This window comes from Ursus maritimus, unplaced genomic scaffold (genome assembly GCF_017311325.1).
Source record: "Ursus maritimus isolate PB19 unplaced genomic scaffold, ASM1731132v1 scaffold_12, whole genome shotgun sequence".
Taxonomy (NCBI): Eukaryota; Metazoa; Chordata; class Mammalia; order Carnivora; family Ursidae; genus Ursus; species Ursus maritimus.
Genome location: NW_024423564.1, coordinates 51,354,625 through 51,376,377, shown reverse-complemented (window position 1 = coordinate 51,376,377; position 21,753 = coordinate 51,354,625). Strand labels below are relative to the sequence as shown.

Genomic DNA, 21,753 nt, shown 5'->3' with positions numbered 1-21,753 from the left:
GGGTGGTCGTGAGAATTCTATACATGCAAATCACCTGTGTGGACTACAATTTCTAATTTCCTGCCCAATCTCCTCACTATCAGAAGATGATCTTCTTTCTGCTTCATGGAGAAAATTAGAGGGTACAAAGGTAATCTCACCAGTTCTTTTTCATAGATTTGTCTCTTGTCCCTTTACCACTTTCTTTTCTTTTTTAAAGATTTTATTTATTTAATTAATTAATTTTATTTATTATATGAATGAGAAAGAGGGAGCACAAGCAGCAGCAGAGGGAAAAGCAGGCAGACTCACTGCTGAGCAGGGAACCTGGCCGCACAGGGCTCCATCCCAGGACCCTGGGATCATGACCTGAGCCGCAGCCAGACGCTTCACCGACTGAGCCACCCAGGCGCCCCTCTTTACCAGTTTCTTGCTGTTGCTCCTATTCAAAGACACCAGGAGCTTCCTAGCTGCCAAATCCAGTTACCCCCATGTCAGTCCTCATTCTGCTTGCCCTCTCTGCTGCATTAACAAGTTGACTATTCTCCTTGAACCGTTTTGCTTTCTTGACTTCTCTGAAGCCACAATTTCTAGTTCACTTCCAGCCTTTTCTTTCTTTCTTTCTTTCTTTCTTTCTTTCTTTCTTTCTTTCTTTCTTTCTTTCGGTTTTGGGTTTCCTTTATAGCTGGCATATCATGGAATGCAAGGTCAATAGAAAAAAAGCAGTGGTGAGTCGGTTCAGCTCGTGATTCAAGAAGCAAGCCAAAAAAACAACCAAGACCAATACTGTGAAGACACAGAAGCCCAGAAGGGGCTGTGCCAGAAGCTGTAACAGAGCTGGAGCCGAGAATCAGGAGCTAGAGATCGCCGCTAAGGTAACTGGAGATAAGAAACAGGGAGAAATACCTAATGTGATACAACTCTGTTTGCTGGACCTCTGTTTGCTGGACATCCTTTCATTTTTACCTGGCGCTGTTTTTACAGGTGGGCACAGAAATAGCATCTTAACAGGACTGCCAAGTTACCATCCACTTTCTTTCCTCTCGGGCTTGTAAATGTTGTTTCCTAAAGTCCTACTCCTTGGACTTCTCCTTCAATACACACGCAGCCTGGATGATCTCATGCAGTCTCCTTTTAACTACCTGGTTTTCTTACAGTTTCAGACCCTCTAATGGGCATATGTATCTAGCTGTCCCGCAGTACTTGAAGCTCAGATGTCTGCCTTGCACTTGGTATCTTCTTACACTGTTCCCCCCTTCGTTTGTGGCCTCACCCCCATCCAGTCTCTCATATTAGAAACCGCGATGCCGTTCTTCACTTCTTTCTCTTTGCTGACATCCAGTAAGTTGCCAAGACTTCTAAAAATAATTAATGAGAATTTACTACTACTACCGCCCCTACCGTGGCTGTCTTTTTATCTAGCCCTTGAGCTAAGCACTCTTCTAAGCCCTTTCTATCTATACATTACCTCATCTAATCTTCATAATAGCCTTTAATACTAGCTTGTGGGTGCTGTTATTATCTCCGTCTTAGAGATGAAAAGTCTGAGGCTCGGATATTTGAATTATTCTCTTATGTTTTAAACAGCTTGCTCCAGTTACACAGAATTGAATCCGGGTATTTTAACTACAGATCCTGCTTTCTCCATCAGTATGTTCTGCTTCTGGGTTTCTCACGACCAAGTCTCCCAAATCTAGCCCCTCCTTCCGCTACAGCTGCACAAGTTCACATACCTGAGCTCCAAAAGCCCATGGATTTGCATTGGAACCCTGGGGCCCCGGCTGCTCGGTGACTTTGGACAGGTTACCTTCTCTGCCTTTGATTCCTCAACGGTAGAGGTAGGTACTAGCTACATTACAGGTTGATTCTAGGGTTTAAAATGAAATAATATACAGAAAAAACATAGAATAAAAGCATAGGTAACCCATCTAAAGCTCTATACACTTAATACACGTAGGTTATGTGACACTTAATACGTTTGTTACTGGTACTATTCTACTCCAGTATAAGCCCTCAAATGTTTTTACTGTGTTTCAAAAGATTTCTAACTGGTCTCCTTGACATTAAGACCCACTAAGTTCATTCTCTCCCTTGTAAGAATTATTCCTTCAAAGTTATATCTGATCATGTCATTTCCCTAAGAGCCTCTAATATTGCTTTTCTCTATGAGTTTGCCTTCTGTGCCATACGAAAGCATCGACTTACAGCGGAACCAACGTCTTAAAACAGAATGGCACCTGTCATTTTTCTCATTCTTTTTCTGCTACTCTCTCAAAAGCAGCACAGCCTTCATGAACACCAAAGTTATTATTTCATGGACATGCAGTCCTTTTGATGCTTTTGGGTCTCTGTTTCCTGTTTTACTATTTACCCTTTTCATCCAGAAAACTGCTTGTCTTCAAGACCCAGTTCCTCGTATCTTCCCCTAAGTCAAAATCAAACACTCCTCTGTGCTACTAAGAGTACTTTATTCATAGTACATATCATGCCAAATCTGAAATTACTGAATTGCAATTACTTTCCCCAGGGTAAAGACCATTCCCAAATAAAAATCAATCAAATTTGGTGTGTGTTGCACAGGATCTGGTACATTGCCCGCAATCATTATACATCACTGAATGAATACATGATACCTAAAAGAGTCTTAGAGTTGACAGGTCTTTTCACATGCTTAACCTGTTTTCATCACATTAGCATAATATGTAAGCATAAGGTTGTTTGGCTACAAGAGGCTATGTTATTATCAACTGGGACTTATTAAACTTCTCCAACATTTTCCCCAACTGCAGAGCTTTAAAAATCACATAAAAACAACCACCAAAATTTTTAGAAATAAAGGCACATGTGAGCACTGCTTGTGTTTTAAGAACAAGATAATTATACAGATCATGACAATTACCTGTGGTTATTGGTAAATATGTTGCAGCTTGGTAATTGCACTCTTCTTCAGGTTCAGACTAGGATGTTCCTCTCATTTGCCATGGAAGCTGCTATTTAAAGAGTCAGGCTAAAACCTGGAATGAAAGGAACTTTCTGGAATTATAGCAGTATGTCCGAGTCTTAGCAGTTTCCATCCATTTCTCTCATGTGGCAATAATAATCAATTCAATTAAATAATTTAAAATCAGTAAGTTCTATTTTTTCCCTGAATTCCTTGGAAAGAGCTGAGCCAGAGTAATGAGGAAAAGCATTGATTTGCAAACTAGAGTAGTGTTTATCAAAATGTGAGTAATGACTCATTAGCGGCACATGAAATCAATTTAGCGTGTCACCCCAGCAATTAAAAAAAAAGGAATAGAATAGAAAATACTGCAATGTGCTGCATAGCTAAGAGTATGTTGTTTTGTAAAATCTTTGTTACAGCTGTGTGTGTGTGTGTGTGTGTGTGTTTACTGGGTTGTGATGTAAAATGTATTTCCCACTATGGTATACATCTCCCACTGGACTGGGAAGTCATTTGAAAGCCACCACCCTACAGGACACAGCAATATTGTTCAAGGAGTGGGATCACATCCAAGTACCCACTTAATAAAATTGGTTTAATAACTTGATAACATTGTAATCATGCTCCTCTTGGGGCCCCAAGCCCTAATTACATAATCATAATTCCAAAAGCATAATCAACACCTGATTCATTCACCAGACTTGGCTTCAAATAACATTTAATTATTTCCAAAGTCAAACCCATCTCTGAGAGATGCATATTCACTACCACAGAAACTATGCCAAAAAATTTGCCATAGATTCTGAAGTCAATACCAAAAAAGCAATTTGAAAGATATTTTCAGCAAAAGCAACATCACTGAACTCAGACTCAGAATATCATTTTCCAGGGCTACTCCTGAAGTTTCTGTTTGCATATTTATCACATTTAATTATAATTGTATAATTTTCTCCCAATGAGACTGAGTCCCTATCACAAAGAAACCGTATTTTATTATTTCTGTATTCTAATGCCTGTGTGTGTGAGTGTGTGTATATATATATATATATTCTAGTACATAAGAGACATTTAATAAATGTTAGGAAGACAGTACTCATTTGGATAAATGTTCTGAAACTTAATGAGTGAGTCAAAGTCAGAGCAAATGCTAAGGATATTCTTGCTTCTTGCCCACTTTAAAGAATATACTTCTTATAGTCTCTCAGCCTACAAAATAGGACTTTATTGGAATTTAAAATTCATAACTTTTTAAATCAATGGAATAACATTTAAAACAAAATGAGATACTATTTTGATGTCACATTATCATGGACGCAGTCAGGGAAATGAGCACTGTCAGGTGATGTCTGTGATAGGGAAAACGGAAGAAGGTAGTTTGGAAATACATATCAAAAATCTTTAAAAATACTTATTCTATAATGAAAAATTTTGCTTCTAGTTCTTTATGGAAAATTAAGAATCTACAAATATAGATGCAAGGATATTAATCTCAGGGCTTTTAACAATAAAGATGTCTAATACTAGGAGTTTAGTGACATAAATTATGGTGATCCTCACAATAGGACAACATGCAGCCATGAAAAATAATGATGTTCAGTTATACTGGCATAGAAGGGGGCTCAGAAAATACACTGCAGAGAAAAGTAACAAAGTGATAAATTGTAGAATATTGTTTTAAAAATTTCTTTATGAGGTGAAATTCACATGACATAATTAAACATTTTATAGTGAACAATTCAGTGGCTATTTAGTACATTCACTTTATTGGTCAACCACCACCTCTGTCTAGTCCCAAAACATTTTCATCACCCCAAAAGGAAACGTGTACCCCTTACTTTCCAATTCCACCCCCCCACCCCTGCCAATCTCAGGTAATCACGAATCTGCATTCTGTCTCTATGGATTTACTTATTCCGGATATTTTGTATATATGGAATCATACATACGTGACCCTTTGTTCCTTCACTTAGCTTAATGTTTTGGAGCCCCATCTGCAGTACTTTATTCCTTTTTATGGCTGAATAATATTCTATTGCATGTATATACCACAATTGGTTTATCTGTTCACGAGTAGATGGACGTTTGGGTTGTGTCCACCCTTTGGCTATTGGGAATAGTTTGCTGTGAACATGGGTGTACTGCAGAATCATTTCAATGAGCTAAGCATTTGCCGGTAGAGAATAAATTCAGGAATGTTAGGAGTCATTATTTTGGGATTATAGATTCATCTTTTTATATTATTAAGATCACTGAGCTTTAGAATTAAGCAGACCAGACGCCATTCCTTCATGTGTAAAGTGAGGAAATAGAACCTCAGATAAAACCGGATTATTATGAAGAGTAGTTGAAATATATACAGAGCACTTAGAAATATGTGGGGGTACAGTGTAAGAACTGAATACATAGTATTTTTTTAACCTTTTGTTTTGACGTTTTGGTTACCTTAATTTAAAATATTTTCCCCTAACGGAATAATACTGGTGTTAAACAGGGTTTTTGTTTTTATTTACGAATGTGTTTGCGTGCTACACACTTAAGATTCTTAGTCCTCTCTGATAGTCATTTGGGCTGATGCCAAAGGCTGCTGGTGGTCTCATCTGATAAGATCACTCTGAGCATAGTTCTACAATGTGACCCTCCCTCTAGGTTTCAATTAAAATGCTTCAAGGGGGGAATTCTCCAGCCGCCTGCCGCAACTCCTCTTCCATGTTAGTCTTTGCTTCAGCGTCGCTTTATAAGTTGCATATGCAACCATCCAGGTTTTTCACATTTTAGTAAATTTACGACAGGGACGGGTGAAGAGCACAGGCTTTCTGGTACACAGCAAGGTAAATACTTTGCCATCCACTTTTTCCAAATATATATAATTTCCTCCAGAATATCTTTGGACTCCCTAGAAAATCTCAGATTTTATTTTTCATTGTAAACTCAAACTTCTTTGCCAAATATGCACAGCTTGAGCACAGAAGGTTAAGGAGCCCGCAGGGCACCTCGCCGGGTTTGGGGAGCCCGAATCGGCGTCTGCAGCCCCCGAGCCGCCCCAGCGCGGGAGTTTCGAGGACAGCCCGGGGACAGCTGGGTGTCACGTGGGGCGGCCGCGCGGGGACAGGCGCCTGGGGTTCGAGTGCCCCCGGGAAGCGGCCGCCAAGGAGCCGCATCCCCGGAGCCCAGGCCCGGGCGTTCGTCTAAGGCCTTGCGGGGAGGGGAGCCGGTCCGCCCGCGGCCGCACAGGTGTCCGGGTGGCGGCGCCCGGGCCCCACCGGTGGGGCGGGCGGGAGGGATGGGCGCCGCCCGTGCGCGGGGGCCGGGGCCCGAGGGGGAGGTTCCCGCGAGGTGGTTCTCCGGCTCCTCCTCGGCGCTCAGGTTTCCTCTCCCGCCCGCCGGCTGCTGGCTGCGGCGCCGCCTCCCTCCCCCCCACGGCCGGGCCCTCTCTGCGGCCTCTGCCCGCCTCGCCCCCGCCCGGGCCTCCTCCCGCTTTCTCTCTCCGCTTCCCCTCGAGCCTCCGGAGGAGTCCGCAGCCGCGGGGCGCCCGGGAAGATGGCGGCGGCGGGAGGCGGCGGCGGCGAGGGGGGCGCGGGCCTGGGCGGCGCGGCGGGGCCGGGGCTGGGGTCGGGGTCGGGGCCGCGAGGGCCTGGCCCCTCCGCCGGCGCGAGCGAGGACGCCCGGGGCCCCGCGCCCAGCGCGCTGCACCCCGAGGAGGTCGCCGCGCGGCTGCAGCGGATGCACCGGGAGCTGAGCAACCGCAGGAAAATCCTGGTGAAAAACCTGCCCCAGGACAGCAACTGCCAGGTACGAAGACAGCGCTGGGAGGCGACCCGTCCCGGGGGCATCGGGGCAGGGCTCCGGTGGGAAGCTGCCCCGAGGCATCCAGGCTCATGCCCGGCGCCTTGGAACGGTCGAGAGGACGAGGGGGGTCGGTGCGGAGTTAGAACTGTCTGCCGCTTTTGCAAAGGTTTCTGAGCCTGCGGTCCCCCTGCGAGGGTGGCAGATTGGGAAACTGAGGCTCTGAGAGGCGAAGCGGCTGGTCCAAGGTCACGGGAATCCGGGGAGACTGTCGTTAGCCTGCCCCGTTCTTTTCTTCCCCTGTGGCCCTCGCGTGTGGCGGGGGAGGAGAAGGGGTTGCGGGAGTAGTAGGGGAAAGTAAGCGAAGGAGAGTGGAGGTGAGCCGTGGAGCACAGTTTTTGGGGGCCAAGTTTTCAGTGCCTTGAGAGGGGTGGAGGGTCCCTCCGGGGTCCTCCGGGCTTGGGTGTGCCATGGGGGGCGGGGTCATGGGAAAGCTGGAAGTGAGTTTTGCTGTTGCAGAAGCACTTGCCCAAGTTTGTATGGAAGGACTCTTGTCCCCCCAGTTTACCAAGGCCCCGAAATGGAGAGGTTAACGCTGAGCTTTGGGGAACCTTGCTGCCGCCTCTGCCATGCCAACTACTGAAGGATTTGTTACTCAGTGACTCGAGGCTTAAAGATAGGCTACTTTGTGTCTTTGATCCAGATTAAGTGGTAACTGTTGCTTCAAGATTAGAAACTTCGCCTCGCCTCGATTGCCATAGTCTACTTGCTCATTGCAGAAAAGCGAGAAAATACAGAGAAGCACAAAGGGGAAGAATAGAAATCACCTGTATTTCTTTTTTTTCCCTCTTTTTACTTGAAGTGTAGTTGACACACAATGTTATATTAGTTTCAGGTGTTCGACATAGTGGACAATTCCAAACGTTAGGCGTTGCTAACCACCATGTTACCATCTGTCACCATACAAAGTTATAACAATGTTATTGACTAGTTTCCCGATGGTGTACTTCCCGTGCCCGTTATTTACTTTTTTTATAATTGGAAGTTTGTGCCTCTTAATCTCCTTCACCTGTTTCACCCATCCCCCCCCCACCCCCATCCTTCTCCTTTCTGGCAACCACCAGTTCTCTTGTGTCTGAGTCTGTTTCTGTTTTGTTTGTTCTTTTGTTTTTTAGATACCATGTATAAGTGAAATCATATGGTATTTGTTTTTTTCAGTCTGATTTATTTCACTTAGCAGAATACCCTGCAGGTCCGTCCATGTTGTCCCCAATGGCAAGGACATATTTCCGTATTTCTCATAAAGACAGCCATTGTTAAATGTGAGATATTATCCTTCTCCCTTTTCCTGTGCCTATGTATACATATGTATTTTTGTTTCACCACATAAAAAAAAAAAAAAAGGAAAAGAGAGAGACCATGTCTTTGTACTTCAGGGTTTCTTAATTGTCTAGATGTTCATGTATATTTCATATATAGCTTGAGAATTTATGTATTTTGTTGCGATGGGGGAGAGTGGGCTGTTCTGATAGTGGCAGATTTGGGCCTATTTATGTAGTTCCTCCTGTAACAGGATACAGGGAATTGCAAGTGGGCTAGCAATTATTGCAGGACAGTTCTTCCATAAGACCCATAAAATAATGAGAACAATGCCTCATTATTATGCAATTAGATCTTACCATAAATGAGAGCATATAACCTTATAATCTATATGCATGAGGGGCCATTTTGTTTGCAAAAGCGATGTAAAGAAGTCTGTCAATGCAGTGTATCTCATTCCTCTGTCGGCTCTTTCCATTAGTGTCCTCTTCCCATCTGTCAGGTAATATTTTGTGATGCTACCTATAAGAACACCTGCAATGGACTGATTTCATAGAAGCAAATTTCTCCTACCCATAAAAATAGAAGACAGCAAGGGGGCTTAGAAAGAGAGAGGTGGCATTAAAAAGAAAAAAGAAGGAACAGCAGCTCTGTGTATAGATAATCTAGGAAAAGCGAGATGGAGAAGTGTCTTATTTTTGTAGAGTGTCGCCTATTTTTGTTATATTTCCTTGCATTCTAAAAATATTTAGACACAACATTCTAGATAGTTGGCTGTATCCTTGTTTTGCTGTTGGTATCTTTCTCATTTCCCTTATTAAGAGACATGAAAAAATATCAAAGGGTCTAAAAAAAGGAACAGTTTTAATTACTTGACATTAGTGATGGATGGAGGTTTTATGAGAATTATACTGATTTCTGTTTTTGAGATATCCTTTCTCTGCTATGAATTTATGTTCGCCCTAAATCTTAGGGTTTTCTGTAAGGTAGCAAGCATAAGCTATTGAATAAAATTGGTATAAGATCTACATGTCTAGATGAGTCTTTTACTGCCAAGTAAAGTATCTTAAATTTTTATGTTAAGTTAAAATTCTTATGCCATATTTTTTTGAGAATTGAAGAATTGCATCTAAGAGCAAAGAAAAGTTGTTAGGATCTAGAGATTAGTTTCTAGACTTGTTCTAGCATTTTTTCCTATGATTTATATTATAAAACATTGTTTTTAATATTTCTGATGTGTAGTTTTAAAATCTAAACATATCAGTGCAAAGATAACATCTGAGTAGTGTTTTTTCTGTCATCTCCTGTACTTGTATCTTTGCTAGTTTTCTGCTCACAATCATAACTACGTGGTCTGTGTTAAGTAAGTAGAAGAGACCAAAGTATGCTAATTTTTAAAGGCAATTAAAAGACAGTCTTTAGATTAATTAGACTGAGCATTGCTATTTTTATTGGTTGAATAAAATTAATGTATACTTAATCTACTCTAACTTCTAATAGTTTCATAAATACATTTTGCAAGGATTTTTTATATTTTATCTTTTATTTCCCTTCACAATTCTAATGTCTAATTCTGATGTCTTTCTTAGTGGCTGCATTTTACTGTCAACTTAGAAATGAGGGTTTAACTTGAATTTTATGTTGTGCCTTTTAGCATTTATTACTTGGCTAAACTACCTATTTATTCCTTGTGAAATAATTAACATGATTTAAGACAAAGTTACTACTCTTTGTTCAGTTGTGAAGTAATCAGATATTTTAAATATCAAATTCCTGTTCTTTTCTAGAAGACTCTGTAGGTTCATTCATTCATTTATGCTAGAATATTACATGAAGGATTGAGGCCATTCCTAACTTTAGTTCTCAAGTGGTATAGTGATGTCTCTAGAAAAGTTCCATTGGTAACAGATTAGTAGGAGCCCAATAATATTCTTTAAACATTTTTAAAACATGGGTGTTTCCTTTATTAAACATGATTTTTATAAATTTTACTCAAATTGTAACTTTTGGTAAAAACAGCTCTTAAAAACTGCCTCATTTAATAGTTACTGTGCTGTCAGGTGCTGTCTGGTTGGCCTTCTACGCTTTCTCGAATCCTCCTAGCCCTTTGTGTTTTCATAGTCTCAGCTCTGGTTCATGTGCCTTTTCATCTCTTGCCCTGTTACAACTTTTCGTTTATCATCTACCCTCATCATTGTCCTGTGTCTTACGTTTTAGCCCCTCCTGCTTACTGCTTCCCCTGAGAAAACTCCCCCAAGGCACAAATCCAATCACATCACTCTCCTGCAAAAAAAGAAAGAAAGGAAGAAAGAAGGGTTTGGCTCTACGTTCCCAGCACTGCTTCTCAAACTCTTCCTCAAATGTCCCTCAACATATCTCTTTTCCTCAAATTGTAAGGAATAGTGAGGCTCAATTAGCCTACCCCAAGAATGAAATTGCTTTGAAGCGTCATGTTCTGACTGAAACATTCTTATTAATTTTATATTCTATTAGTAAACTTGGATTTAATGTAAAAACGGTGACTTAAACTTGTTTCCCTGTCCTCCAGATTTTTTTTTAATAAACTTGACACTTATGGAAGATGCATCTATTTATCCTCTGGTTTTCCGCACTCCTTTATTACCGGGAGTCCTCAGACCTCGGTTTGAAAAGCATGACATAATAGGATAGAAATCTAAGACTCTAGGCTTTTTGTGACTTGGCCCCTGCCTACGTTTGCAGTCTCATTTCTTCTGAGTCCTACATGTTCTTCTGAGTCTTCTAGTTTTCTCAAGCTACTTAGACCCCCAAATACCTCAGGCCTCTGTGATTTGGATATTTATAGTCCTGTCTTGGTTTATGTTTTGGTATGTAATTATAGTAATTTATGAATAACATTTGTAGTAATTATAATTACAGTGAACAGTCATAATGTCGAGAACACTGGTTCTTATTCAGAAGAGTCATTGTGAATGTGCGCGTGTGAATAGTCTTTTGCGGCTCTGAACTTAGAAATTCGATTTAAGGTGATGTCCTCATATGTGGTTTTTATCGCCCTTCCTGTACATTTTTATATTTGTTGGTTCACCTCGTTATGTTTCAATAGAGTTGTTACTGGGGTTTCAAAATGGAGAAGACAGTGGCATTAACTCCCTATGTTACTTGAATTCACTTTTTTCCTAACATGTTGGGTACATGTACATGTGTTTTGTTCTTGTGTTTATTTTAGAATCTGAAGGAGATTTTCTTGTGTAATTAAGAGAAAATGTAAAGTGCTTAGGGCTAACAGCCAGGATCTGTAATAGAAGAAACTTTCTCTTGTCTCACTCTGGGCATTATTAGCTTTCATTGCAAAGTGCTCTATTGTAATAGTTAATTGGGAAGCTTGATGGTTAATTCACAGACGTCCATTCGAAAGCCTAGTATTGTCAGCTGAGTACTTTTTAGAATAACAAACCACCTAATGTAGAAAACTAAGCCTAGTATTGTCAGCTGAGTACTTTTTAGAATAACAAACCACCTAATGTAGAAAACTAAGCCTAGTATTGTCAGCTGAGTACTTTTTAGAATAACAAACCACCTAATGTAGAAAACTCCAGTTGATTTTCTTTTTAAAATATACCTATTGCTGTTTTTCTTTCATACTGGTCAAAAACCAGTAGAATTTTCTCATGTACATTTTTTTTTAACTGTGAGATTTTTTAAAAGTACATTGTTTGGTTTCTCTAATACTATATTCAGTAATTCCTGCCTCGTTTTGTATTGGGCTGTTGTTCACGTTTTCCTGATAATACTGGGATGTTTTTGTATTTTGAAATTATTCTTTTTCTTATCAAGAATGCCATTTTGCTTACTTCCAAAAGTTACTTTTCGTAGTTTGCACGACTTAACAGCTATCATTTTCTAATGCAGTTAATCAGAATTTCATGATGAGTCGTACCCCTTTTCTGCATGTTTTATTCTATTCCCAGTGTAACAAGGACATTGAAAGCTGCTAGAGGAACATCTAGCTTTCCGGGTCGCCACTGGCTCGATAAGTTTCTAGTCTTGGCAGGAGTTCTTGAAAAGCGTTTCAGCAAGGCTTGTTCTCTGATCCGAAAACGTTGCCACGAAGAGCAGTGCTTTGTGCCCAGCATCACAGTGCCGTGTGTTACCACAGTCCAAAGAAGTCTCAGGTGGTTTATAGACCATTTCCCAAGTAATGAATAGGTTATGCTTATAAATTCTTTTTTGGAGTCATACCATGTTTTCCCATAGAAGAATATGGTAGATGGTATTTAGTGCTGTTGGTTTGCGTTTTAACATGATTTAAGCTATGGTGTTTCTGAAATTTAAGCTGAACTCTAAATAATACAATAACGTCTAACGAGCTTTATGCAGGAACAGAGATGCTCCCGGCTTCAAATCATTGATGGGTGCACCTGTGCCTTATGGCAGCGCTCAAGAAAGAGCTGTATTTAAGACAATTACTCTTTAAAAAAAAAAAAAAGATTTTATTTATTTATTTGACAGAGATAGAGACAGCCAGCGAGAGAGGGAACACAAGCAGGGGGAGTGGGAGAGGAAGAAGCAGGCTCCCAGTGGAGGAGCCTGTTGCGGGGCTCGATCCCATAACACCAGGATCACGCCCTGAGCCGAAGGCAGACGCTTAACGACTGAGCCACCCAGGTGCCCCTAAGACAATTACTCTTTAAATAAACAAGATTCTGAACATCAGGGAAGCAACAAATCCTCTCCGATGGAAGGCTGTTGCTGAAAGGAACCCCTCTGACCCCCTGAGTTTCGCCTCTTACGGCTTGTGTTTGCACGTACCCCCTACCGTAGGGCTGGCTGTCCCTAGGGGCTACCAGAGCCCGTTTCTTATTTGTGGGCAGAAAGTTTCATGCTTAGCTCTCCTTAGACCAGCTGAAACAGGCAAGTAAAGGAATGTTATTTTTTTTAAAGATTTTCTTTATTTGAGAGCAAGAGAGAGGGGAGGAGCATGAACGAGCTCGAGCAGGGTGAGGGGCAGAGGGAGAAGCAGATACAGGGCTTGATCCTGGGACTCCGAGATCGTGACCTGAGCTGAAGGCAGACGCTTAACCGACTGAGCCACGCAGGCACCCCAGGAATATTAAAATGTAGATAAAGAAAACAAAATGATCTATGAATTTAAATGTTCTATAATCGCTTATCTGAAACCTTGGCTCTGTTTGTATTTTGTTGGCTTAGGGAGGTAATTGCCTTACTCTAAGGGGACGATATGCTCTGTGAGGGGTAAAAGTGAAAAGTGGGAAAGTCAGAACACTAGTCTGTATATTTTGGCTTATAGTTGTCTGCAGAGGATTGTCCTTAGTTGCTGTGCTGAATGTCTTTCCTTTGTTCCTCCAGATCTGTCTCCATCCTTCTCACCTGCTCTGTGTCCTGGGAGGCTTATCTTACTGTGGAGTGCGCTAAAAAGGCTCTCTCCACCTCTGGTTTCTAGGTTGCATTTGGCCAGAGCCGCCAGTGGGAGATCAAAGGGTGGAGGAGAAATAGATTGGAGCATTTATTCACCGCGCTCCCTTTCTGCCTGGATACCTTGGGTTGCTGTTTCCTCTTTCAAAGGTCACAGTTCTTTCCAGTGGGGCTCTCTAAGCAATTAAGCTCTCAGGGTTGTTGTCATCATTGCCTTGCCTCCTTAGGCTTAGGGGTTATAGGGGACTATTGCTAACCATAGGCTTTTTAAAAGCCTTTGTAGGTAGTATCTTTAAAAAAAACTCTCTCCAGTTACTTAGTTTTTGAGTATGCCATATGTTTCTTGCCGAGAACCCAATGCTGTCACCTACCCAGTCTCCTTTCTTTCTCTTGTCTTTCCTAATAGCACCCAGATTTTTCCTTTGAGGCTCTACTCCTCCCTCGTTATTTACCAACTTCTATGGGTTGGGTCAGTGGGATAGAGATTACCCTCATCTGTTTGGGTGACATAAACCAACAAACAGGGTTCTCCTCTTTTGACATTAGAATTGGATAAAGTATGGGCAATAACCTGGCCCTAAGCCAGTCAGTATGTCAGAGTCTCTTGGCCATAGTGATTGTTTCAACCCAATATAGTAAGAAGCTTAGGACTTTTGTTTGCTTGTTAAGGTAGGGAATTCTCTTTCTTGCCACTGGATACGAGTACAGAGACATATTGCCCTGACCGCAGCTGGCAGTCTGAGGACAGAGCAGACGTCTAAAGGAAGACTGACCTGAAGGGAAAAAAATTAGACAAGCTGGACTGGAGTCCTGATCAAACTATATCTGAAACTTACCTCTGGATTTCATAGTTATACAAGCCACTAAATTCTTTTTATTTCATGGATTTCAAGTTGGGTCTTACGTTACTACCAACCAATAGTATCCTAATACAGAATTTTGATTAAAAAAAAAACAACAACATAAGATCTCAGTATTGGAAGGGGTGGTAGAAGACATTTTATCTAACTCTTCTGCTTACTATGTAAATCTAATTTAGAGTTCGCGACACATGAAACCTTACACACTTAACACCTTTACTTTCAAAGACATCACTGCCTGGTAAGGTATTCTGCTTCATCTTCAGACAGCTTTGTTATAAATATCTTATTTATACTGAATATATAAAATTAATTTCCCTGAAATTTTGATTTCTTGATTTAACTTCTCTCTTCCCATAACACAGAGAATTTGTGGTATTGATTTTTAACTTACAAGTTCAATTCTTTCAAACCACTAGTTTTTAGGATATGAGTCCAAATTTCCTCACAGTCTTACTTGTTTTCCCCTGGAAACACACCACTGCCATTTTGACATGGTATCTCTTAAAACAGGAGCATGGTTGTCTAATTGAGATCTTCCTGTAATCCCTCTGCCAGAACAAATTTCTCTTTCCTCTGGATATCCATAACAATGATAACAAATTTTGTTCATTGGGTACCTATTATTGCCAGATGCTGTGTGTTGTATTTTGTTTACATTTGTTTACATTGTACTTAATCCTCAAGACTGTAAGATCGGAATTTCTCATTCCCATTTTATTGATAGGGAAACAGATGCAAAATTAATGCCAAGAAGTTTGTGCAAGGTCATTCAACTAATTAGCAGTAGAGCTCGGACAAGACTAATGTTGGTTTGATTCCAAAGCTCATATTCTTATCCTATGCTATATTATAATTGCAATTCCCCTTTGCACACATTGTAATGTGTTTCAAAGGACAGGGATTGTGTAACATTTACCTTTGTATCACAAATACTTCACCTAGAACCTGACACATTGTTCCAAGGGAAATTTAAAACAGAAAGGAACGACCCGCCTACTTTGTTCTAAAATGTTAGACTTCTATTAATATGTTTGACACACTGAAACCCTCAGGATTGATTTGTAAAATGAACAAATTTTGCATTGTAGGGTTGTGCTGGCTTTTTTTGGCAGTGATGTTACCCCACTACTTATAGTAATTCAGGTGACTGTTTATGGCTTATGAATAGGTTGGAAGCCATAAACCCTCCCTCCAGGAGAGCACCGATATTCATAGACACACAGTGATTTGCATGTAATTTCAAGGGATTATGGATCTCTTGTAACTTATGCCTGATCGCACTGGGGAAGTCAGGCCCACGTTGAGAAGTGCCTTTCCAGACGAATGTAATTGGATCACCTGAGCACAGATCACTTGAGCAGATCCAGAGCTGCTGCTTGAAGAGTTTTCATCGGAAACTGTTGTGGGCCACATTTATGCAAAGGTGGGGGTGATCCTCCATCGGGCAAAAATATAAATCAGGCTCCCTAATTTTCTTTCTTAAAAAAGTCAACTGTGTTGCTTCGTGTTTGATGTGAAAGCTCATTGTTCTCTGGTCACCCAGCAGCACCAACTGATATTTTTAGGCACTGTGCCTGGCACAGAGGTTTACAAGGAATTGCAGTGTATTATTTTCCCCCTAACGTTTACTAAACGTCCAAAATTGTTTCTCTTTAAAACATGGGAAGACTGATGTGCTGTCCAGTGTTCTTCACAATAAGTATTTACCGATAAGAAACAAAGTTTCTCACTTTTGTTGGATTTCTGAGTCCCTAGCTCATTGTGAGCCCCCAAACTTGTTTTTTATGCATTTTGTGCTTATTTACTGTCATTAGCTTTAGGTGTGTGAGCTTAGTCCTCACTTCCCTATGCTTGTACATTTTGTTTGAAGCTTTCTGTTACATGTGTGTTACCACCGGAGTGCCGAAGTAGCATTAGAATTCATCGAATCTGTTGGTGCCTGTGTCAACTTTGCCTCGCATCCTACCGCCTTGCGGTACCCCGTCACACCCTTTGTGCCCCAACCAACTGGGTTTTATATCTTTCCCCCTCAACCCGCTACTGTGATTATCTGCTCTTAGCTCCCTGCTTGCTTTTATTTCCTGGACTTTGTATTTTCTATTGCCACAAGTTTAACTGCTTTTGATTCCAGATTAGCCTCCATGACTCTGACTTTCAACCCTGTGGACTTTTTACAGCCTAATCTAGAATAAAGGAAATGGCGATAAACAAGAACATATGAATCTGGGAAGTTTTAAATTTTGAGATAAACTTACAGAAAAGTACAATACAAAGAACTTTTTTCCCCCTGAACTGTTTGAGAGTGAATGCTGACATGGCGCTTTACCACCCTGAGTGCTTTATTGTACAAATTTGGGCATTGTCTAGCATAGACACATCACTACCATCAAAGTCAGAATACCTGCCACCTAATCCTTGGATCACATTTAAGTTTTGCTAGTTGTCCCATGAAGGTCTTTCATAGTGAAAGGATCCAGTTCAGAATTATGTATTGCACTTAGTTGTGTCTTTTTAATCTTCTTTAGTCTGGATTAAGTCCTTAGTCTTTGCCTGACTTTTATGACCTTGATCCCTTTGAAGATGATAGGCCACTTATTTTGTAGACTGTCCTTCAATTTGGGGTTGCTGATGTTTTTCCACGATTAGATTCAAGTTACGTATCCTTGGCAGGATTATCACAGGGCGGTGCACGTTTTAGATTTTGGCCCATTGTTGATAAAGTTAACTTTGATCATTTTGCTTGATTTTTATTAAAGTGGTATCTGCCAGGCTTCTCCATGCAAAGTTTTTTACCTTTGTAACTGGTAAGGATTTTAAAGGGGGATACTTTAATTAAGACTGTGTAAATATTCTGTCCCCTTTCAAGTGTTCAATTTATTTACTAATTTATTTTTAAAAAGGCTCACAGATTCCTATGTTGCTCAATGAGTTATACTTCATTAATATGATTACTTATTTTCATGCTTAAATTGTTTTAGATTTGGGCAGTGGGAGCTTCTTCAAGCTGGCTCCTATGTCCTCTTTTAAATTCTTTTATTTTTAGATTTAAAGAAAAAACTGCAAAGATAGCACAAAGAGTTCCCATATATTCTTTACCCAGTTTCCAGTCATGTTATGTCTTAAATACCCAAGGTACATAATCAGGACTAAGACATTAATATTAGTACATTATTATCAACTGAACTTCACACTTTGGATTTCATTAGTTTTCTCACTTAACGTCCTTTTTCTGTTCCAAGATCCAGTTCAGGGTGCCGCATGGCACTCAGTCATTATGTCCCCTTAGTCCCTATTCTCCACCAATTTCTCAGTCTTTCCTTGTTGTTCTTTTTTGTAAGGGTTTGTTTATTTTTTTATTTATTTAAGAGCGAGAGCATGCACAAGCATGGGGGAAGGAGCAGAAGGAGAGGGACAAGCAGACTCTGTGCTGAGTGTGGAGCCTGACACGAGGCTCAATCCCATGACCCTGAGATCATGATCTGAGCTGAAATCAAGAGTCAGATCCTTAACTGACTGAGCCACCCAGGTGCCCCAGTCTTTCCTTGTTTTATGTGATCTTGACAGTTTGGGTCAGATATCTTTTAGAATGCCTCTCAATTTGGGTTTGTATGATGTTTTTCTCATGAGAGATTCAGGTTATGGACTTTCGGTAAGAATTCCACAGAGGTGAAGTACACTTCTGATCACATCATTTCAATGGAAACGTGACTTACTACCGATGATGTTAACCTTGGTCATTTGCTTAAGGTGATGTCTGCTCCATCACTCCTGTAAAGATACCTCTTTTCCCATTCCAATTCCTTGGAAACAAGTCATCAGTTCCAGCACACACTTATGGAAGGGTCTGATGTCCTTGTGACATGTCCCCATCATTTGCTGAGTACTTTGTTTTTAAACATTAGATGTGACTTATTTTGCACTTTCTGTGCTCCAGCCCTAGAATCAGCCTTTTCATGAAGGCACCTGTTGTGGACTGAATGTTTGTTTTCCTCCAGATTCATATGTTGAAGACCTAACCCCCAGTGTGGTCATATTTGGAGATGGGGCTCCTGTGGAAGTAATTGAAGTTAAAGAAAAAGGTCCTAAGGGTGGGGCCCTGATCCAGTAGAAGTACCCTCAAAAATTAGTTGACCATAGAGTTGAGGGTCCATTTCTGGGTTCTCTATTTTGTTCCATTGATCCATGTGTCTGTTTCTGTGCCAGTACCATTCTGTCTTGATGATTACAGCTTTGTAACATAGCTTTAAGTCTGGCATTGTGATGCCACCAGCTTTGCTTTTCCTTTTCAACATTCCTCTGGCTATTTGGGGTCTTTTCTGGTTTCATACAGATTTTAGGATTATTTGTTTTAGCTCTGTGAAAAATGTTGATGGTATTTTGATAGGGATTGCATTGAATGTGTAGATTGCTCTGGGTAGCATAGACATGTTAACAATATTTATTCTCCCAATCCATGAGCATGGAATGTTTTTCCATTTCTTTGTGTCTTCCTTGATTTCCTTTGTAAGTATTCCTAGGTATCTTACAGTTTGAGTGTAGTTGTAAATGGGATCGATTGCTTAATTTCTCTTTCTTCTGTCTCATTTTTGGTGTATAGAAATGCAGCTGATTTCTGTGCATTGATTTTATATCCTCCCACTTTGCTGAATTCCTGTATGAGTTCTAGCAATTTTGGGGTGGAGTCTTTTGGGTTTTCCACATAAAGTATCATGTCATCTGCGAAAAGTGAGAGTTTGACTACTTCTTTGCCAATTTGAATGCTTTTTATTTCTTTTTGTTGTCTGATTGCTGAGGCTAGGATTTCAAGTACTATGTTGAACAGCAGAGGTGAGAGTGGGCATCCCTGTCATGTTTCTGACCTTAGGGGAAAAGCTCTCTCAGTTTCTCCCCGTTGAGAATGATATTCACTGTGGGCTTTTTATAGATGGCTTTTATGATATTGAGGTATGTTCCCTCTATTCCTACACTGTGGAGAATTTTAATCAAGAAAGTGTGCTGTATTTTGTCAAATGCTTTTTCTCCATCTATTGAGAGGATCATATGGTTCTTGTCCTTTCTTTAATTAATGTGATGTATCATATTGATTGATTTGCGAATGTTGAACCATCCTTGCAGCCCAGGAATAAATCCCACTTGGTCATGGTGAATAATCCTTTTAATGTACTGAAAGATAAAAATGTAGTTATCCGAAGGGGCACCTGCACCCCAATGTTCATAGCATCAATGTCCACAGTAGCCAAACCGTGGAAAGAGCTGAGATGTCCATCGACAGATGAATGGATAAAGATGTGTATACACACACACACACACACACACACACGCATGCACACACACACAATGGAATATTACTCAACCATCAGAAAAGATGCCTACTTACCATATACATTGACATGGATGGAGCTGGAGGCTATTATGCTGAGTGAAGTAAGTCAATCAGAGAAAGACAATTATCATATGGTTTTACTCGTATGTGGAACATAAACAGGGAAGAGGACTGCAGGGGAAGGGAGGGAAAACAGAATGGGAAGTCATCAGAGAGGGAGAAAAACCATGAGAGACTCTTAACTATAGGAAACAAACTGAGGGTTGCTGGAGGGGATGGGGTAATTGGGTGATGGGCATTAAGGAGGGCACGTGATGTGATGAGCACTGGATATTATACTCAACTTATAAATTATTGAACACTATATCTGAAACTAATGATGTACTATAAGTTGAGTAATTGAATTTAAGTTAAAAAAAAAAATACCCTCATAAGAAGACACCAAAGAGCTTGCGGTCTGCTATGTGCCTCCTTTCCCTGCCCTAAATATGTGCAAGCTCTGAAGAAAGGCCATGTGAGGATGATTAAAAGTTTATAAGCCATGTTAGGGAGTTCAGATTTTATTTTAAGGGAAATGAGGATCCATTGAAATATTTAAACAAGGGAGCTATGCAATCTGATTTCTAGCTATCAGAAAGTAAAACTGTGTTGGTTTGGTTTCTATCTTTCAAACCTTGTTCTTGGCATGATCCTCATTCCAAGGTTAGGAGGTCGATGATGCAGTAAAGCTTTAGGAATGTGATGGGAATGAATATTTCATAGACTTTATTTTTGTAGTGCTGACACTTAAGATACAATACAGTATAGTAGTTCACTGTGTTTGCTCTGGAGTCTGTTAACTGGGTTTGAGTACCAAATCCATCACATACTATCTATGCTGCAAATCGCTATACTTTCCCAGGCCTCAGTGTCCTCATCTTTAAAATCTGGGTAATAGGGGCACCTGGGTTGGCTCAGTTGGTTAAGCATCCGACTCTTGATTTCGGCTCAGGTCATGACTTCAGGGTTGTGAGATTGAGCCCTGTGTTGTGCTCCGTGCTGGGCATGGAACCTACTTAAGATTCTTTCTTCCTCCCTCTCTTCCCCCTCCAATTTTTCCAAATAAATAAATAAATAAACAAAATTTGGATAATAAAATCCAGCTCATTTGGGCTAAATAGGATTGGAGATAATGTCTATAATGTGCCTAGAATAAAGTGAGCACTCAGTAAATAATGATTATTATTCTGCTTAAAAAAAGCTGATAATTTATTAATTTTTTTTAAGACAAAGTCAGAATGTTCCCCTGGCAAAAAGTTTGTCAAATGAACTTTCCAACAAAGCAGTTACACTGAAATCTGTTAAAAATTTACCCAAGTTAAAACTGACATCACATTTACTCAGCTAATATCATGAAAGATTCTATATGATAGGCCCTGCATTTAGCCAAAAATAAAAAAAGAAAGAAAGAAAAGAAAAGAAAAAAGAAAAGTATTACCTGGTGCAGAATTTGCAAACGCAGTTCCGAGCAAGCAATAGCATATGTAGGTTTGGAGCCTAGAAGAGAGATTTGAAGGTGGAAGTAAGAATTTGGAGGTGACCGGCATGAAGATGGGACTGAAGGCATCTCAATTGATGCAGAAAATGCATTCGATAAAATTTAACACCCATTCCTAATAAAAACTCACAGCAAGCAGGGTTAGAAAAGAACTTCCTCAAATTTGAAGATTATCTAGAAAAACCAAAGTAATTGTATTCAATGGCGACACAGTGAAAACTTTACCCCTGGGATTAGGAATAATGCTGGCATTACTTCCATTCACGTTTGTACTGGAAATTGTGGCTAGCATAATATGGCTAACTGACTCAAAACCGATAAGTAGAAGAACACAGAATGTCTTTATGACTTGGGTAAGAAAGGATTTCTCCAGGCACACAAAACACAAATGGTAAAGGAAAGAATTATAAATTTGGCTTCATTAAAATGACAAATTTCTCTTCACCGGAAAAACACAAATAAAATGACAGACCACATAGTAGGGGAGTATATTTATAATACAGGTCCCAACAAAGAATTAGTATGCAGAATATATTTAAAAAAGAAAAAAGACTCCTACAAATCAATAAAAGGAAAGACGAATACAATA

At 40.4% G+C, this 21,753-nt stretch overlaps 1 protein-coding gene across 1 annotated transcript in view; it reads left to right on the top strand.

Moving 5' to 3' along the window:
• The first annotated feature begins 6,460 nt into the window (after positions 1-6,460).
• RAVER2 (ribonucleoprotein, PTB binding 2) overlaps positions 6,461-21,753 on the top strand; it is a 91,275-nt gene continuing 75,982 nt past the window's right edge. Inside the window, exon 1 of the mRNA XM_008690838.2 lies at positions 6,461-6,712. Coding sequence (XP_008689060.2) covers positions 6,461-6,712 — 252 coding nt within the window. The remainder of the gene's footprint in view (positions 6,713-21,753) is intronic.